This window comes from Rhyacophila brunnea, unplaced genomic scaffold, assembly GCF_057557595.1.
Source record: "Rhyacophila brunnea isolate RB1 unplaced genomic scaffold, BYU_Rbru_1.0 scaffold_19, whole genome shotgun sequence".
Classification (NCBI taxonomy): domain Eukaryota; kingdom Metazoa; phylum Arthropoda; class Insecta; order Trichoptera; family Rhyacophilidae; genus Rhyacophila; species Rhyacophila brunnea.
This window is the reverse complement of record NW_028232848.1, coordinates 34,081,834-34,102,915: the sequence shown is the minus strand read 5'-3', so window position 1 is coordinate 34,102,915 and position 21,082 is coordinate 34,081,834. Positions and strand designations below refer to the sequence as shown.

General features: G+C 33.7%; 1 protein-coding gene across 1 annotated transcript; it reads right to left on the bottom strand.

Annotated features, from left to right (window-relative positions):
* Positions 1-5: 5 nt before the first annotated feature.
* Daao2 (D-amino acid oxidase 2) lies at positions 6-17,956 on the bottom strand. Its single transcript, XM_085946220.1, has 7 exons — positions 17,789-17,956; positions 15,277-15,380; positions 13,035-13,235; positions 10,340-10,565; positions 9,428-9,495; positions 5,583-5,700; positions 6-899 (listed from the first exon to the last, which is right to left on the bottom strand). Exons 1-7 carry the CDS (start codon positions 17,870-17,872, stop codon positions 675-677), a joined length of 1,026 nt encoding a protein of 341 aa, XP_085802346.1. The 5' UTR covers positions 17,873-17,956; the 3' UTR covers positions 6-674.
* Between the last annotated feature and the right edge of the window lie 3,126 nt (positions 17,957-21,082).

Genomic DNA, 21,082 nt, shown 5'->3' with positions numbered 1-21,082 from the left:
TTTTTCAGCTAATAACAAAATTTCAACTCAGCATACTGCTCTTCCCTTATTGTAGACAAAACGCATGATTTCAAAAACCTATTAACGTCTTTCACTTCACCAACTCTGATAAAATAGTCTTTCATTATCCAAGTTAGTACTCTGATATTTAAAAAAAAAACCATAATATCAATGTTGTGTTAAAAAAAATAAAACATATAAATATGTTGAAATGACTATGACAATATAATTGAGGTCTGTTATTTTGTTGAGTTTGCAATAATTGGATACTGGCTGACTATATGTGAAAATGAATATTAAGAAATAATATTGAAATTGAGAACTGGGTCACACGGATCCGATGACGGTCACAGTTCTATAAATCCACCAGTATAAGTTGTCCGCCGAGTGAGGGCGCCACATGCAAACATTTGAGATATTATCATTCAACACATTTTATACTGGGGTGAGCTTAGTTCTAAATTCGAACACCGGATGATTTATGATGGTATATCTATACAATCCTTTTTATTAATTCTGTATTTATGATATTCTTATTACAGTAGGCATATGTATTTTTTTATAATACTTGATCTCGAGAGAAACCTATTCTTTATTTTAAGGGTTTGTTTTTATTTAGTTTTTAGTCTGGGAGGGGTAGGGGGGGTAATATCTACAAAAAATATACAAACAACCTACAATTTGGACTTAACAGAATTATTAAGCACTGAGTCTGTCACAATTTGAAGGACTTCCCCGGCACAGCCCCAGAAGAGAGTGACTCCGCTTCCGCCGTGGCCGTAGTTATGGATCACCATGACTCTTTTACCATTGGTGGTGTTTACGACATCTTCACGTTCCAACCGCACGCTGTCTCGGCCGGGTCTTAGGCCAACCCACGTCCGAATTGTCTCAGCATACTGAAAATTTTAAATTTAAGTTAATTTTTACAATGTTATAAAATCACAATGGTGAAGTATTAAATTTTAAGGCAGGGGGGGTGAAAATCTGATATAATTTAGACAGGTGGGTGAAAAATTTTGTGACGAAAGGAGGTAAAAAAAAACTGTAAATTTTTGACGTCATTTATAGACAAGCCCTAAGGGCCCTAAGGGCCAAAGCACACTGGAAGTGGCGCACGTGGCGAGGTGGCGCGAGGGGCTCTTCCAGTGTGCTTTGGCCCTATGGGTTATTTTTTTTGACAGAAAATGTTTACTCAGTAAAAAAGAAATTGTCAAAATTCCTCATTTGCCTTCATTTTCAAGTCTATCTATATTTAATATAAAAGTCAAAATGTGTTTGTTTGATTTCCTTTTCCTACTTGGCCTCAACTGACGTTTACATAAACAAATAATTACAAGATAAAAAGAACTTTTTATATACCATGTTTTTAAATTTTCTGTTGAATCATATAAACTTGACAATTCTATGTGTTAATAAATACTTTTTTTTGTACTTGATAGAAATACTGAATAAATATTATAGAATACTGAAATGTCATTATGACATTTCATATTGATTTCCATAGTAACGCACGTATATATTAATAATTTAGTTGCTAGGACCCCCTTAGCAACCAATAATAGTGAGTAGTAAATATTGCTTTAAACAATTTTTTTCCGAAACATACAAAACAGAATTAACTGAAAATGAATTCATTCTGCTTAAAGATAGCCAAAAGTATTAAAATAATGCATTGTCGTTGTGTTCTGATATATTCTAAAAGTTTCAAATGTCTAGCTAGTCGGGAAGTTAGTTAAAAATCTTCAATCGTCCAATACTAATCTTGGACAAACAAGAAAAAATTTGTACTGTACACACAAGAAAAAATCTGTACCGGACAAACAAGAATACAAGCTAATAAAAACGTGGTAAAATACAGTTAGGTATTATATTTTTTGTTCTTAGTTTTCAAAGTCGACATTAATTTCAAAACAAAGCTAAGTATGAGATTGCTAATAATATTTTCCCTTTCTTACAACTGATAGTTAAGTTATTTAATAATTTTATTATATTGGATACGAAATCAGAGGTTTTAAAAGTGTTGAATTAATAATATTTTTTTTCCTAACGTATTTTATAAACATTTTTGTGGTAGGTAGAATAAATTATAATAATAAAAATAGTAGACCTCCAAATAAGAACCTCATATTATTGATATGCTGAATTTGTGAAGTGACACCTTTTCTTGAACCTATCATATTGTAGGTTCAAATTCAGTCCAAATATTTTTCAAAAAAAAATCTAATACTTATGTATGTTTCTGAGGTGTTTCAAATTGGTATATTATTTATATATATCGGTGTGTATGAATACAAAAGTTATTCATTTTTTCATGATCTTACATTACAAATTATAAGTTTAAAACATTCACAAGATGGCATAAATTTTATTGAATTCGTTTTTATTGAATTATAAAAACATGACTCATAAAAGAAAGCAATTCAATGAATATTTGTCGAGGCACAATTTTTTTTAAATTTAGTACGCAACAATCAAGATTTAAGAAACCATTATTATAATAACGTGTATTTGACGGCAGTACGTTTTGGTCGCCGCGGAGGATTTCGGAATATTAGTGTATAGAAAATTAATAATTGGTTCTTTAATTAGTGTACAGGCTTAACGGTATGTAATGTACTAGAATAACTATTATAAATTATTATTTTTTAAATTTTTTTTCTTCTCTATTGATAGCATCTAATATAATTATTATATTGAGGGTTTCTTATATCCATCAACCGTGTTAGTCTAGGATCAACGAGTTCAGGCAATATACAATTCATATAAATCTTGTCAGTTGTGATGTAAAGAGTAATATTGTTTTTATTATTCAATGAACTAGGTTCTTACCTCAATATATTTTTTACTTGTGTTAAATAATTACTAATAAATGCCTAAGGTGATTCCATTCAATTCAACTCGGCATTAAATATATTAAATTCTAAAAGTTTTGTACTATTTCATTTCAGTCGTTTTATGCGATCCTGGTTTCGCCTTTCGACATCGTCAGGCACTATGCGCACTCATCAAATACACACTGACAACGAAAGCAGCTAATTCTCACTTAACAATAAATTAATACAATAAAGTAAGGTAAAAACTTTATCACCTACCTATTAAGTCAAAGATCACTATGAAAAATTTAACAAACAATTAATTATGAATAGTTGAATTGTGGCAGTATGAAAAAAAAGATTTTACCACAAACCATCTGAAAAATACATATATCATAAAACATATACGTGATTTTGTGCCCCAAAAGACTTTTTTTATTATTATTTTAACGATTAATAAAATTATGACACATGTTTCAGTGGCCATTACGATGACAGCATTCGAAAACGTATTTTACTTTAAATTTTTGGTACTGTTCGGTTAAAGCGGATACAGCGGAAAACGCATTTTGATAATGCCAATAAACATACTCCTGGATACGTACGTCCCTTTGAAAATAACAAAACATGGCCACCCAGGTACATAAAAACTGTATTAAGTACATGCAAAGTTTTTCAAATCGCTTAAAGCCTAACCAAGTAGGTACATATTTATCAAAACAATTAAAGTCCACCTATATTTTATCTAAACTGCTCAAGACCAAAATATTTTTTTTTTATAAATGGGTCACCGAACGAATACCTTCAGTACTTCCTTGTAGCCATCGTGGTTATTAGATTCAATTATCTTACAATATCTCACATGCTGCAACCATTTCAATTACAAGATAATAAATAATATAATAAATATAATAAAACTACATTTTTCTCATTTTGACATTCAGTGGTACTATATGATGTTTGATATTTTAGTCAACACAAATTATAGCACCTGGCATGCGTCCTGTGTTCCGAATAGAACGATACAAATAATTGCGACTTGCCAATTTGATTATTACTGCAAAGAGAGTAGAGGTCATTTTTCCATGAGTTTCGTAAGTCAAAATAATATTCCAGATCGTACTAACGTTAGAAATAAGAAATTAGAAAAACTGTATGGATTAATCGATCAAATGGTCTCTTTTTGTTAATTTTGCAAAATAATTATATTTCTAAATTGTCTGAAAACAGGATAAATACATGAAAATGTACGACGTGTTTTGGTAATATAGTGTCACTAATTGTACCGAATTTATGGGGTTTTATTTATTTTTTTATTGTAAATTATTATTTATAGTATTACGGAAATGTTATATTATAATAAAAAAATATTTTTATTGTGCAGTATATATTATTTTGTGAGAAAAAATCATTCAAAATTGACTGATGTATACTCAAACTAAAATGGCTTTAAAATCTTTATTTTTCTGAAATTAAAAAAAGTACGTGGGTTAATCAATGAAATGTATTGTTTTACCCATTTCTTTCATACAATATATACCTGCAAAACTATTAAATTCAACATTCATTGTGGCGTGACAGTCGTTTTGACCAATTTCGAAAACAGGACTGACTATTTGTCATTTATTTTAAAAAGTAAAGCGAATCAGAAAATTTTAATGACACAAAAAGTGTTATTTGAATATTATTTATTAGATTTTAAATAAATAAAGTGTTTATTATGTGTCAATTCGTGTTAAACGTCCTTGCCATTTCCACGATTCTGAGAAGACAGGAAAAAACGGGTCCAATGGCCTTAAGTAGAATTGGATTCATTTTCAGTTAATTCTGTTTTGTATGAAAAGTTATTTCGGAAGAAATCCGTAATCCAATCCACTATTATCGGTTGCTAAGTGGGTGGTCCTAGCAAATAAATTATTAATATATACGTGCGTTACTATGGAAATCAAAATGACATTTAAGTATTCTATATTTGTTTGTTTGTTTGTTTTTTCTTTACTTCATATCAAGTACAAGTTTGAGCATATTGAGCATAATAATTCAACAGAAAATTTATAAACGCTGTATATAAAAAGTTCTTTTTTCTTGTAATTATATTAGATATTAAACGCAAGATAGCAAGATTTTTACTGCCTAACCCTGTTGTCTATTAAGTTAACTTTAAAATCGTATGCGCTGTTGTTTTAATTTAAAAAATCTGTAACTTATTAAATGAACCGTCCGCGGGGTATTTTATTATTTGAATAAATGCACCAAACCTCTTCAGTAAATTGAAATCATTGGTTCAGTGGCTATTTGTTTAGAAGTGGAAAGAAACCAGAGGAGAGAAAAGGTTTCTATATACTTACACATTGTTGAGCGTTGTTTTTGCGCGTACAATTTGCAATATACATGTTCAAACACGCGCGTTAACATGATCTTAGTCCCACTTCATTTATCATAAACGCCCAAAATATAACAAAACTATTATCGTTTGGCTTAGGCAGGGGTTAATTGATTTTTTATAAACTAACCAAACATCATCTGTAAATTGTAGTCTTAGTTCAATAAAAACAAATACGTATGACTAACAAAGTTTAATGTGCACTATTTATGGCGGATGTTAACAGCCTACCTCCACCCTTCGCTACTGCTAGTTACGCTTGATGTACCAAAAAATAATTTCCCACTAATGTTGAAATGTGGGACTTATCAGTTTTTGTTATTAAATAACTGAAATATCCCTCGACTATCTCCTCGGTGAGTATAAAATTATAATGTATGTACCTTTATGCCAGGTATGATTTCTTGGCAGCCATTCATAATGAACTTTTGATCTTCGGCGGACACTTTTAAATTGAAATCATTTTCTTGATGAGTTCCGCCTAGGACAACGGTTGTAGTACTGAAAAACGAAAGTTCATTATTAACCTGTTACAATGTGATTAGTATAATTGGTGCGGTAGATATTATCAACTGGCAATATTCATTACATTTTAATTACTGTTAAATAGGAGCCTTTTCATATAATGTTTGAGACTTTCACGGTTGTTTTTTATCGTAATAGATTTTTGGGTTCCCACCCTGTGTACATCTTCCTTCTTTCCTCGACCAGTAAAGGACTCGCAGTCTTTGGACTCGGCAGGTGTGGACCAGTTAAGCTGTCGGGGATGCCCGAAAACGTATATAGGCCAAGCTTCTCGACGGTAAAGAAGCGTGTGAGTGAACACGAGAGGGCATACTGACTTAAACACTACACGATGTCAACAATTGCCGAGCACTCGATGGATACAGGACACAAATTTGACTTTGAAACCAAGATACTGGGTCGGATTAAAGAATATTTCGCACGATTGGTAAAGAAGGCAATCGAAATCCATAGAAACCCTGAAAATATTGATAGCGATGATGTGTTACGGTTAAAAACGTCATGGCTTCCGGCACTGTCAGCAAAATCCAATATTCGATCCGGTATCTCTGGTCGTAACGATTGACACATTACTCTGAGCAACGTTTGCTCTTAGCTAATCGGATTCCTTTTGGCATTCTTAGAGTGACATTTGTTTTCATTAACCTACACTACACTTCATCATAACATGTATCTCTTGATAATGGCCTCTGCAATGAGCCCGAAACACCGAGGAAAGAAGGAAGAAGTACACACGGTGAAAACCCAAAAATCTATTACGATAGAAGCCTTTTCAAGTCGTCACTATCGAATATTATATAACAGGGGTTTTCAACCTTTTTTTTAAATGACACATAACCGATAGGATTCTTGTCATCGTGACTCACCAGCATAATCAAATATTAAGTTGTTAAGCTGTTAAAACCTCTGATATAACAAAATTTAAATTCAACAGTAGAGACGAAAAATTTGGTTTGCGAGTATGAATAAGTTAATTTATTTAAATAACAGGTGTAGTGGAATAAATTAACGATGAGTAGGCATAGGACGAATGTGATTATTGTTACGCTTTATTGATGACTATTTACATCGAGCTTATTGCATTGCTTTCTCTCGCACGGAGCCTCTCTGACTATGTCTTGTTTCACGGTAATGTGCAGTGACGTCCCTAGACAAAATGCCACCCCATTTTTTTATACAATATTTTTTATCATCCTTCCATGACTCCAATATCTAAGAAATGTGTTGTATGGATACAATACTAACAAAATATATAGGTCTAATTTAAATGCCATCTCTACTTCAAAAGACAATATTGCGAGTCCACGGTTTTCAGATACAATTCAATATACACCTGACAACTTTCAAAACTCTCGAGTGACTGGCAAAAATATTTGCATAAATTAATTAGGTAGGTACTCTCCAACAAGAAGATTTAGGCTAAAGGCGCTGTTGTCGACTAAATGGGTGGAGCTTGTTAGTTTATAATGGAATTGCGGTTAAAAATGGGAGGAGCTTGTAGTTCGCAGTTTTAACACGTAGCCTAGAAGCTGTTGTTCGAGTATAAGTACGAGTATGTACCTACCTATAATTCAAATATAATTCTCAAACCTGCACATGACATTGCTCATCATCAAGGATCTGACGTTCAAAGACAACGGTAGTAAACTAGACATCGCAAACCCGACAAAAAATACACTCCGGTTAAACATTCCATGTCAATTAATACATTTTGTTTCCAACCAGTGAGGTGTATTATTAATGGAGAGATATTTCCGTAATTGCTAAGTTAGGTACCTATTTCTATATATATCTAATGATTCTTCTCGATTTGCCGCCCTTCGAGTAACTGCCGCCCCCAAGCGACGCTCAATCTGCCTACCCCCACGGGACATCACTGGTAATGTGGTATGTATAGAAGACTGGCGAACGACATATGCTCCAATTAAAGAGCGGATATGGCCAAAGAAAATATTAAACAGCTCGTCATTATCGAGTGTTTGTAATAAACTCTGATGTGGTTATTACGTAACTTGGAGGTATTATGAGTCTTGTTGAAATGAGAGATGTTTTAATTTTGATGGTATGTTTTCACGTTGAGGGTTTTACTAAACTATGCGGTGTAATATAAACGAAAAGGTAATATAAACAAAAACCATTTTGACAAAATTGTTACATCAGAAGTTTTAACCGAATGTATGCCATAAGTGCGTTTATGCGCTCTACAAATCCGTGCATACAATGCCGGACATAAAAAATGAGCATGTATACACGCTGTACTTTACACTCACTACACTAGCCCCGGCGGTTGTTTTAAATAAATTAATATATTATACACAATATACACCCATCTCTAGTAATCATGGTGACATTCTTAACTGATATACAAGTCTTATATGATATACTTTTAATATATTTCTAAATAGTGATGTTTCTAAGATTTTATTTTTTCATAGAAATTATGGCCCAGCCATCTTACTTTTTTGACAGGTTGTCGAATGCCAAGCCGTCTAATATCGCAACGCTCTATTATTAATTGTGTTTTTTGTGAATGTTGCATCAGTCTGAAGGTTTGAAAGAAAGATCTTGAGAACAATATTTGGAGCCAAGAATGAAAATGGATTATGATGCATACGTCTCAACTGCAAATTCTACGGGAAATTTAGGGAAAGCAGCATAATCGAAACCTTCAAAATTTCCCAATCAAAGTAGGCTGGTTATGTTTAACGTTAATGAACTTGGGCCGATCGGTCAGGAAAGTTTTTTATGCTACGGTGTCTAGGCGGAGGAGTGTTGGGAGATCTAAATTGTGGTGGTAGGATGATGTGGTCCACGATGTGTAAGTGGTGGATAAACCGGACTGAGGACGATGACTTGAGTATGTCAGAGCCCAGCCCGGGCTGTGAAAGTGATGTGAAATAATGAGTCCGAAGATTATTAAATCTCCCGACATGGCGGAATAAACAGGAATATATACATTGAAGTTAATGGCCTACACCGAGCCACAACCGCCCCGCACCACACCCGGTTTTAATCGGGCGTATCACGGAACCCTACCTTTGGATGTGAAGCATCATTTTTATTTTTGAGTGAGAATGTCTCAGGAGCAGTTACCCAAGACTAAGGTCGCCATGCACTCAAATGTGCTTTGACTGAATTTACATGACTTTAAGTTAAGGTACCCATGGGAGAGATGAGCACGTAGAGGCAATATTAAAAATTGTAGTAAGTAACAAATAGCTAATACAAAATTTCCGAACATTCTAAATGAAGAGATCTTATCTAAATGCAATAAAATTGGCTTTTGTGGCGACCAGGTCAGACTGTCCGATGGGCCTAACAGATGGTTGAACCGACCTCGAGCAGGTCTTTCCTTTCCGTACACATTTTAGGACATTCCCAGAGGAATTTATACAGGAAAAGTAACACCCACGATGGCAACATAAATATTGTTTTTCAATTTGTGTATGAGTCAGAATATGGACCTAATAGGTTGAGCAAGTGGCTGACATCTATTTCTTGTAAAAACAAAATCTGTTAATACAAACCTCCACTCTGTGGAGGCCCATATGGTCTTATTACAATCGGACATGGTCGGAGATTAGAAATTGACAATACTATGAAAAATATGTCACTTGAAACTTGAGTGACTTAATTTTATGTGTTCTGTGTCAAATTGTCAATGTAGTTTCTGTTAAATTTAAAATATAAATGAATAAAATACTTAGGAATAATGTAGTTTCCATCATCAGAGTCATCTAGTATTGCATGATAGACCCAAGGTGCGTTTACCTGTCAGGAATATAAACAAATAGTATTAAGAACATAGTCAAGAAATAGTTTGTTGACAGCGCAAATATACGAATACAAATATCATATAGCTTGTTGTACAATGATTTATTTTTTACTAAATCTAAACTAATCACAGTTTCATATCATAATGTTCATGCTGAGACAAAATTTTATTGGAATCTTTTGTTATTGGAGTGCAAGCATAGAATTCTTCAGTCATGTTTTTATAATTTTAAAATAAACAGAAAAAAAATTATATGTAGTTTGTGTCTTTCTGGTAATGCTAATGTAACGTCATATTATATCATAATCCACGCAAAGGATTATTCTCGTGGATGACCAAGTCTACAAGTACGGTGAAATGCAAAGCAAGGACGATCTATTTTCATGATACTACACGCAAATTGCCATATTACCGTAAGCTGTCGTACGGGAAACAGGTGGCTGTATAGTATTAAGATAAAAAAAATGATGTGTTATTCATGGAGCATTTCACGATTTAGCTATTTGCTAACATAGTTTTGAATCGTTGAGAATTCTAAATAAATATATACAATAGGATTGTATTTCTAATTTACTTACCTACTTATTTTATTCTGTCTTTCCTTTGTATTCCGGTAGTTTTCATTACGTATTTTTTAAGTGTTTTATTTACACATGAATTTGATCTCAATGCTATAGGCCATCTGTTTTCGATATGACAGCTCACAGTGAACTGTGGTACTGCAAGTTGCATACTTGAATACATTTCCATCCAAGGCATACCAGTAAAATGCAATTTCAAAGATATCAAATGACACGTTGAAGAATATTGTAAAATAAATAAATACAATTTATTTCTTACTCTGATAACCTGGCCCCGTATTGGGAAGACTCTATTGTCAGGCACGAGAGTCCGTGAACCCAAGCCCGTGCAATTTATAACGATGTCATAATCCTGCGACGTGACTTCACTCAATGATTTCACTTCTCGGGTTTCGACTTTGCCCCCTATTTTGGTAAACCGATCCATTAAATACGGCAACAGTATCGTTGGCTCGCATGTGAACGATATGAAGTGATATGCAGTCCTGAAAAGGTGTATTGAAATTAGTGTTTTCAGTTGCCATTATCAGTACTATAACCCAACGTGGGTTTTGATCGCCCGCAGTAAACGTCTCCTTTCTTTTGTTTGGCATAAGCTCCCTCCACTGTCTTGTGTCGCATTCACACATGATTTTTATTGTTATTTATTGTTCAAGTTGGAATCATATTTCAACTGAGTTCCCAGTTAACTGTGAGATACGGAAACTGATAGCCGTATAACAATGAGACCAAATTTCAGGTTTAAATAAAATACTTAAAAATACATAATAAAAACCATCAGAGTACAAGGCAAAGACAGAAGAGAGTAGGTAGGTAAGTAAATTAGAAATATAATCATTATATATAAATTTATATAAAATTCTGAATGATTAAGGAGTATATTAGAAATACAGTAAAACCTCGTTAATACTAATTCCATGGGACCGAAAATCGAAAAAAAATCAAATTATGAATTACGAAATGTATGGGGAAAAAATATTAAAATTTTGAAAAAAAAAAATTTTTGATTTTCATTAATTTCGTTTCCGATCATTAGCCTACCGAATTGGGTCATAAAATGTCAGGATTATTTTTATTACCTTCATAAAATAAGTAATTTTTGATGTTTTAAGAAAAGTCTTGTCACAATTTTCAATGATTGGCTCATGGAATCATGAAATACTTTATTATGATTTATTGAATATTTTTATATGCCAGGATGCTGAAATCATTTCGAATTACGAAATTTGAATTAAAGGTATGGTTTTATATGAAAATAATGTTCAAGGGACTTTTTTTCGGGAAAATTTCGAATTATCAGTGTTCTTACTAACGAGGTTTTACTGTAAAATCATATATTATGTAGTATATATGTATATAAAATTCTGAATGATTCAGAACTAGGTGTTCGTAAGTATCAAGTCGTACCGATATATCCGATGATAATGACAGCCTTATAATCAGATATTTAATACAAATCAATATCATATTGAATCTACTAAAATTGGAACATTATTGTCTGCAATGCTCCACAAAAACTGGGTCATTTTTTGATTTCAATGGTATACAGCCAACCCTTTCCGATGCGATGCTCACAGTAAACTGTGTTACGGCGAAATGTAATATGTACAATTTACATGTAAACCGAATTGGACGAAGTTGGGGTGGGGTCCTTTCTACTATTAGTCGATTCAACAGTGAATCACCATTCGAGTCTAGGCAACTTGCTTACGGTAACCAAGGTGATCATAACTCGCATCGGCACTCGAGGTGAGTTGGAAATACTGTCACCAGATTGTGTATGCAAGTCTCGGATGCAACTACCCATACTCAGTACGTGTGGCCCAATAAACTGGTTCCAAGAAACTTGTTCGAACGCATGCGATGATATCATCGCCACGACTCACTAGTTGGTAGACTTTCAATACTATTGACATTAAATGCGCGCGAGCGAGATAGCATAATACACGTATGTCGATCTGTGATACACTCAACTGTCATTGGCGTCATTGCTCTCTCTTTCTCCCCAGTTGTAAAGTTGGTATAGTGAAGGACAGAAATGATGACAAGTTCGTTTTATAGTAATAATATGGAGTTATGTAGTTTTAGTTCCAGTTGAGTATGAGACTTATATCGAGTTGACGTCAGTCTCAAGTCCCGGAATAGGTACTAGTGCACGAGTTCTGATAAGTATTTACGCGTTTATCTGGTTTCGTCACGTCGAGTTTCTCGAATTTTTAGTGTTATAATTGGAACTTATAAACTGAATTAAAGTTTTATCCGTGATTGTCTAAATGGATAATAATTATATAAACAATTTGTGTAAAAATGGCTTCTAAAAAGTCAAGTACGCCAAACGCCCTGTATAATATTCCAAATACTAGTAAGTATTTTGGAACAAGTTTCAAAACTAAGTATTTTTTTATACTGGTAGTAAGTATACTTAGTCTTCAAAATCAACCAGTTTTCCCACTTCTAATCGGCACATCCAACTTTTTTCGACTAGCATACGATTATGTGGATGATTGTTCTTCGTCAGCGTTATTTAGTCAAACAAAATGACAGTAAGAAATTAATAAATTCACTCAACGCCATCTTGGTTACAACTATCGATTCAACATAAGTTTATATGTAGGCACATTCCATTCAACTTCTTTTTCAACATTCAATACAAAGTAAGTCGTGCACAAAAATTTACATGTGTGAACACGGCATTAAGGACGTTATGTATATTTCTACACGTTCCAATCTTCCTAGTGTAGGACTCATCCCAGGCCTTGTTTCCTCTTCTGTTCTTTTGCAGAATAGGTGTTTTCTTTTATCTTTGAGATATGGCCTGCACAACATTGCAGAGTGTTCAGGCTAAGCTCCAAATTTATTACAAACTCTTCATTCAAAATCTAATTGGATTACTTCCGCCATTAAGAAAAATCCTTAAAGTTAATTATCTCAATATTAAAGTAAATTATACTCACTTATTTTGCATGCCAAGCAACTTGTTCCAGACATCCAGTTCCTCAGCTTTGAGGTTACTGAAACCATAGACAATCTTGTGCCACGACGGCAGCGATTGTTTTTCAGTTTTGTTGACATTTAAAACAGGAAGCAGGCAAGGCCCTGGTACTCCTTTGCGCCACAGCTGTTCAAAAAACTTGTGAGTCTCCCCACTCCATAATCTGTGGAAAACGAGAAATATCAGCCGGTTAAATTAGACAACTGCAAAAATGCCCAGCGCATCTATTCTATACACAAGACTGCTTTCGGCCGCTACAGCAGCTATCTACGGTAGGTTTGTATCGAAGTATTAACACTTATTACCAACCTGTCGTGAGTGTTCCAAATCATGATTGTATCCATGACAAATGATATCTTTAGTCAGGCACACACACAGAAAAATGGTTTGGTATACTATGGCATGGTTTCGCAGGGTTTAATTGAATTTTAAAAACTAACCAACACTATCTGTAAATTGTAGTCTTAGTTAGTTCAATAAAAACAAATACGTATGACTAATAAAGTTTAATGTGCACTATTTATGGTGGATCTTAACACCCTACCTCCACCCTTCGCTACTGCTATTGATTTTTAAGACGGAGGGTTAAAAAAATTTAGCAGGTGCCACTGACTTCCACATTTACCTCACAGACTACTTATAGTTTCTTGTCGCTTCAACTGTGGACTCCCGCACTTTTTTGAATACATTCCCCATACTCAGCCACTCTGCACTTTGAGTCTAGCGATAAACACCAGTGTTCACCTGCGAGCTGTCGCATTCATAAGTGGTTATCGAATGCGCAAAGCTTAATGGTCATAATTTTTCAGATCGTTAGTATATGTTTCTATTGTCCGCACTGTTTTGTCTTTTAGACATCCCGCAATGGAAATTTTAATATAGGCATTTGTACTCTAAAAAATCGCGGACTATCAGAAAATTTCTGCAGACCACCTGTTGAGAAACACGGATCTAGAATAACAAATGTGATACTACTACTCACGATTTATTGCACCCGTGGTGGGTACATGGAATAAAGCTACAAAGTATAAAAAAGGAGAAGGATAATGATTAAACCCTTAGTAGTATGTATATTCATGCGAGAATTTGAAATTCCGACGAAAATAATTAAACTTGTAGAGATGACAATGACACCAGTACAATGCCGGGTGAAGCTTCAAGCGGATATATCCGAGCCATTTATATCACTGAATGGCCTCAGGCAAGGTGACGCTCTGGCATGCCTTCTTTTTAATATTGCGCTAGAAAAAGCGGTACGGGATGCAAAGATTGATGCCCGTGGCAGCGGCACGATATTTAGTAAGCCTGTGCAGCTGCTGGCGTATGCCGATGATATCGACATCATTGCCATATCAGAATTGGCGCTGAAAAAGGCATTCACAGCACTAGAAGCCTCTGGCAAAAGAATGGGCTTACAAATAAACGGGGCAAAAGCTAAATACATGCCTGTCTATGTCACATCACAAGAAGGCGCACCAAAGTTAGATATTGGTGCATACAAGTTTGATACGGTCGAGAGTTTCATATACCTTGGATCTCTTATAACTCGACATAAGGATATTACAGAAGCAATCAACAAGAGAATCATGTCTGCGAATAAATGCTACTTTGGCCTGTTAAGAAATTTTAAGTACCGCGTACCATCTCATCAAACTAAAAGCACTCTTTACAAGATACTTGTAAAGCCAGTGGTCACCTACGCATCGAAAACCTGGACATTAACTCTGCGAAATGAACAAGCCCTGAACATCTTTAAAAGAAAAATTCTCCGCCGTATATATGGACCAGTCAGGGACGGCACCAATTGGAGGAGAAGATATAATGCTGAGCTCTACGGGCTGTACGAAGATTGCAGCGCAGTTCAATCAATTAAAATTGGGAGACTGCGATGGCTAGGTCATGTGCACCGTATGAATGATAATGAACCGGCAAAGAGAGTGATGTCCAGCAATCCAATAGGGCGTAGAAGAAGAGATAGGCCAAAGATTCGCTGGTTGGATGAAGCTGCCAGTGACTGCCGTATTCTGGGGGTACCAAATTGGAAAGCGGCCACACTGGATAGGGACAGGTGGAAGAAGCTGTTGGAGGAGGCCAGGACCCACACCGGGTTGTCGCGCTCTTGATAATGATGATGATGAGTATGTATATTCAGAGATGCAGAAGAAATCTATGCTGTCATAATATTTAATAGTTGTTATACTTACACAATCTTTTCATCGGGGGTATTGCCGAGGATGAACGGAGTCCACAGTCCTGCCGAACCGTCTCCCGTGGTATTTGGACTCAAATCTTTAGCGATTACTGTTACCTGAAAAATAGTTTCTATTATTTATTAAAAAAACCGGTAAATCATTGTTTTTGCATTCACTTCATTTTTTCCTCATTTCATAACAACCTTACGTAACGACACACTCGCATATTAGCCTATTGCTAGTGCCTACACTGTAACTTCAAAAAAAGGCTGTAACAAGTTACTTATTCTCAAAAATTGGCGGCTTAACAAAACATGCAACCAAGTTCCTTAATTACCCGTCAAGATATTCTAGTTAATATAAAATTGTTTATTAGATAAGATTTTAATGTTGTATTACCCTAATTGTTGTATTAAATGTCTAAAGTTGTAAATTGAATTGTATAAACAATAATATCGTCACTGTTCTGGCAGAAGACACTAATTCTAAAAAATGACATATTGAGTTAGTTATACCAAAATGTTCCTTATTTCAAACTTTACCGTCTGGAAACCTTCTTAATAAATAAAAAGTCTTTATTTTAAAGTCATCCTTTTTACGATTACTTAATAAACTCACATGATAGACCATTTCAAACATTTTAACAACTTCAAAGTCAAATTACTCAAAACTAGTATTCTCCAGTTAGTGTGTTCTGCCAGAACAGAGACGATATGTAAACAGTATGAAAGATGCAGTGTGTGAGTTATACCGGACAAATGGGATGTTGAATAATAGTATAATTAATATTAAGGTTATGTAAAATGTATATTAAATGTTTAGTTAATAAAACATAAATTGTACAGCGAAATGATCGAATATAATTTAAATTCAGTAGAGTCGCTTGTAATATTAAATTAGTAAAATCATAATTTTAAATAATAAATACGCAGTAATATTAAAATGGTAACACCATTAAATACATTGTTTTGTCGCGTTATTAAATAATTCAAACCGCGCGGCCCAGCAACAGGAAGTGCTCAGTATTGGCCCTGTGAACCCCAGGCAGTTCCGTTAGTTCTTCGTAGAGTACTGGCCCTGTGAACCCCATGGCAGTCAGTTAGCATCTTTCACTCAACCGCTAAGCACTTACTGTAGGGAAGTTAACTATATAGGAGAAAGCTCGTGCGAGCAACGTATAGCAAATTAAGAATAAATATAAGTTTTAATTGTCTATTAAGTGTACTAAAATAATGTGCTCTGAAAATATAATAAAAGTGAATCTACCAAAAATTTGTGTTTCCCAGTAAAACACCTACTGTCTCACCCGTGTCCCTTTATGACACTACAGTTCCGAATATACCGAAAAAGGCAAATAAATATAAAACAAATACTTTGACACCTCAGGTCACCCCGACTGAGTTAAGCCATAAAAGACCCTGAGGATATGTCACTAACCTAAAATTTACACCTTCATACATAAAAAATATTAACCAATTGGAGACAATTGGCATCGCTGTAGACCAAGTGAGTCTGGACAATCGGCATAAATTTAGGACCGCTAGTCCTTAGCAAAAATGTTAAAATTTTTTAATTTTCGATAATTCTTAAACCTACAAATTTATTTACATAATATAGAGAAATTTAAATTACATTTAAGTATTTTAATAACTACACAAGATCCTAATGGGATCGTATGGGTTTTCCATAATGCGGAGATTTGTATTAAGCTGGCTCAAAACAAAAATCTGTTAGCCGGCTCTCACATCTAAACTCGTCTCGTCTGCAACCTGTCGAATACGTCAATGTAACATCATTATTCACAAAACACACATTGTCAAATGGAGCTCCGCACAGTGGTAGAATGCGACTTTTTAGTTTGAAAAAACATCTAGTACTGCTAGTAACAAATCGCATGCGTCTCAAAGCTGCCAGTACGTATACTGCATACGCACATGCTACGAATTGGTCATTCCTGTACCTTGCTCGGTCGCCGCACCCCATACATATCCACGTTTCGAGAGGTTACACACGACTGTCACTAGGTGCCAATGTACGCGGTCTTCATATGCAACATCGGAGCGACGTTCCTAGGTTTGATTTATGGCTGTATGGTGGACAAGGCGAGTTTAGATGTGAGAGCCAGATTTTTGTTTTACGAGAAATGGATGTGAGCCACTTGCTCAACCTATTAGGTCCATACTCTTGACTCCGAACACAAATTGAAAAATAATACTTATGCGTATTTGCCAGACCCAGGATTCGAACCTGCTACCCATGACATTATAAGCCAAGGCGTAAGATGCTCGACCATCGTAATTAAAATTGAATATATTATAATAAAAAAGTTTAGTTTGGTTTTATTTTCTCTCTTTTGAATCTGTCTTCAACACGTTAATATATTTACACGTATATAATGTTTAAAACAGATATATAGAATTTATAATCGGATATGTAAGTTTATTATTGAGTTACTTAACACAGTTATTTATACACTTAGAGTACTTTAATTCTTAGCTCATTAATTAAATGTTTATACAGTTACCTTAAAATTTGGATATGTTTCCTTGATTCTTAAAGCGCAGCCGATGCCCATAACACCTCCCCCAATTATAGCAACATTCTTCATTGCTAACAAAAATAAATCTGCTAAACACAATAAACACAAAAATATTGTTAAATCTTCCTTGTTATTTCCAATACAATTTGTGAAAGAACAATATTGTATTGTCTACACTTCAAAATATAGATTAGATAGACATTAATAACAGTTATATCTATATATATTTATATTGTAGGTATTTGTGCTATATTGAGTTATCAACAAAGTTATTAACGTATATTATATAAGATAATTTTTAATAAACAAGATTACTAATCATTCTTGTAAAGAAATATTTTATACTCCTCGGTGAGCTATTTTTGTTTCATGTAAAACACACAGATTTATCTTGACATTTCTTATACACTTAGTTGCCAACTTTTAAAAGTAATTTAGCCAATATTCATATTATTTAGACTAACTTTAAAGAAATCAATTTATTAATACATATTAATAATATTTAAAAATTATAATATAAGTATATTAATTTTTAAATTAACTTTACCACAAAGTTAAGTAATATTTGACTAAACTGTTTTTTCTATTCAACGAATAATTTATTCGTAAGACTTAAGAATGTACTTAACACGCTTTATTGAACATACATGATTTGGTTAACACTTCAGAAATATATGTATTAGAAACTATCTAGAAAACAATATGGCGCCGAGCAGAACCGGATTCTGGCCAATGTGCTTTACCAATTTAACCATCTGCAACCTACCTAATTATGACAGAATTAACTAATAGTCATGAAACTGAAATGCTTCTCGAAGGTGTGTTTTTTGTGGTTTGAAGTACCGAAAATAGATCCTCGATTCCTAACCAGTGTCAAGAATCTCTCAAAAATTTACTCTTAAGGGCGGACGTGCTCAGCGTGGGTCAAAATGGAGCTTTTTTTCTATTTTCAAAGCATGATCCTGGACATACCTTAAACGTTGTAGATAATCTATTTGTATAATTTTGAAGCCTTATTATCCTTTATATTTATTTTAAACATTTGATGACTGCATAAAGTATTTTTATTACATAAAATAGTATTCTTTTAAACCTCTCGCTCTAACGTTTTAGAATACAGTCATATTTCGGTACATAACTGTGCAGTGGTGTTAAGATTTTTTACATTTATTAATTTTTAAACGCATATATAAAACCATTAGTATAATTTATGACGAGATAATTTTAGTAAAATATTTACGATAAAAAATTATATTGATAATCTCTGTGATCCCAAATTTGACAAGAATTAGGCATTTTATTATTCAAAAAATGGGCAAGATTAACACATTTGAAGATAATTCTAAAGATACTCATTATAAGCTATGTCTTTGACCATTCAAGTGTGATAAACATCATATGAATAATGATTGCTCTATAATAATTATTAACCTAAGAATAAGGTAGTGTTTTTTTGAAATACGCCATTTCTTTTGGCATTCCCAGTGGTTAAGCTACAACATACGGCCGTAGCCATAAATTGACAAACTATAATTGAAGTAGGGAGTAAAATGATGTTAACGCGCGTGTTTGAACATGTACCGTTTAAAAAAAAGATTTTTTTTCGGTTAGGTTCGAGGTCACATTCGAGGACACATGTTACCTAGCTCATACATGTTAGTGATATGACATGTATTAAAAATGTTATTTTTTAAATTTTCGATTTAGATATATAGAAATGATTTAAGTCTTAAGGTGCGACACTATCGAATGGAAATATGTTCGGACCGTGACACAAGTAGCAGGGAACATATTGTTTTAATCCAAAATACGACTTCTATAAACTTCGTGTCGTATTCCGTTCCACAGTACAGGATGTCTATGGACGTCCTGTCATATCACATCTCACAAAATACAATGTCTATAGACGTTGTGTCCGCGAATGTGATTAAAGACACTGTTTAGTAAAAACATAATGAGACAATGGGGATTGAAATAAAACAAAGACAAATAATGTTGTACATATTATATTTCCATTGAAAAATTCTTTTTTTTTTTAAATTACAACTCTTTTATTTTAATCAGACTCTATTACATAAAACTTCTCAACTCTCAATTTGCTCTAATATATTTCCTAAAAAACGAAACCTTTTATGTGCTTAATATTATGGAAATAAATGTACAAAAAAATCTAAATGATATGTTATAACGTTGTATCAAATGTAAAACTCATTATGTGCGATGAGGTTTTACCTATGATACTACGATATATTCTTTAATCATAATTAATGTCCTAAGAGTAGCTCATCTAGTATCCACTGTATTATATACATTGGAAAACATTGTGATAGATGTATTATATAAAATTTGTATCCAACTACAATACCACAATAAATTCAATCCATTTCCAAAAATATTATCAATCGTCTTAACCCATTGAAATAACCGGTACCAATTTCACGCGACTGTGGACTATGTGATTCTGGACAATCGGCGTCAATTTGAAGCCGCTTGTCCTTATAAAAATGTTTAATTTAGATAATTCTTAAAACCCAACAAATGTATCTACATTATTAAGACGATACTTCAGTGAAACGGCAAATAATTTTCAACTATAGGCGTGACAAAATTTTGGACTCGCTGGCAATTGGAGAGCGAACGTCGAGGTGTGAATACGTCAATTTGTTTCGTGATGGCGACGGGGGTATTAATTCTTAAATCGTGTAAAGATGTATAGAAACGTTACCCATTTACTTTAAAAAGAAAACATGTCAATGAATATATTATTATTGTTACTAATAGAACAATAAACAGAACATTAAATGGACGCATGTTGGATTTATATAACAAATTATATTTCGTTCGGCATGCGTCATTTGCACCCGCGACCCGCGCATCGCCTAGCCACGATCTTTTTAGACCATGCCTCAACTTAGGTATAGCCTTAATAAAGAAAAGTATAAATTCAAGTGTTTCAATATACACACAAGTTTTAAAAAGAATATTTAAATTAAGCAAATAATAAAAAAGTTTTAGCAATTTTAGTAAACTCAAATTTAATCTGGCTGTTGGCCCACTTCTTTCTCCTTTTATATATTGTCTTCAATGGGTTAATAACAATTCAAAAGCACATCAGTACGTAAGTTATCCATACATTCATTATACAATACAAATTTATCTAATTTAAATTAATAATAATTGAGAAACAGAATATCGACTGCTTAACCTGCAAATCGTCCAACACCATTTGGGCAAATTGTTCAGGAGGAAGAAAAAACTTGATAATTAATAATTTAACTG

Excerpts from the sequence above, each read along its gene's own strand:
- Daao2 (XM_085946220.1), bottom strand. The coding sequence starts at position 17,872 with ATGAAGAATGTTGCTATAATTGGGGGAGGTGTTATGGGCATCGGCTGC. Across the intron at positions 10,566-13,034 it reads TTGCTTGGCATGCAAAATAA|GACTGCATATCACTTCATAT; the intron begins GTGAGTATAATT and ends ACACCTTTTCAG. Across the intron at positions 900-5,582 it reads AAATCATACCTGGCATAAAG|TATGCTGAGACAATTCGGAC; the intron begins GTACATACATTA and ends TAAAATTTTCAG.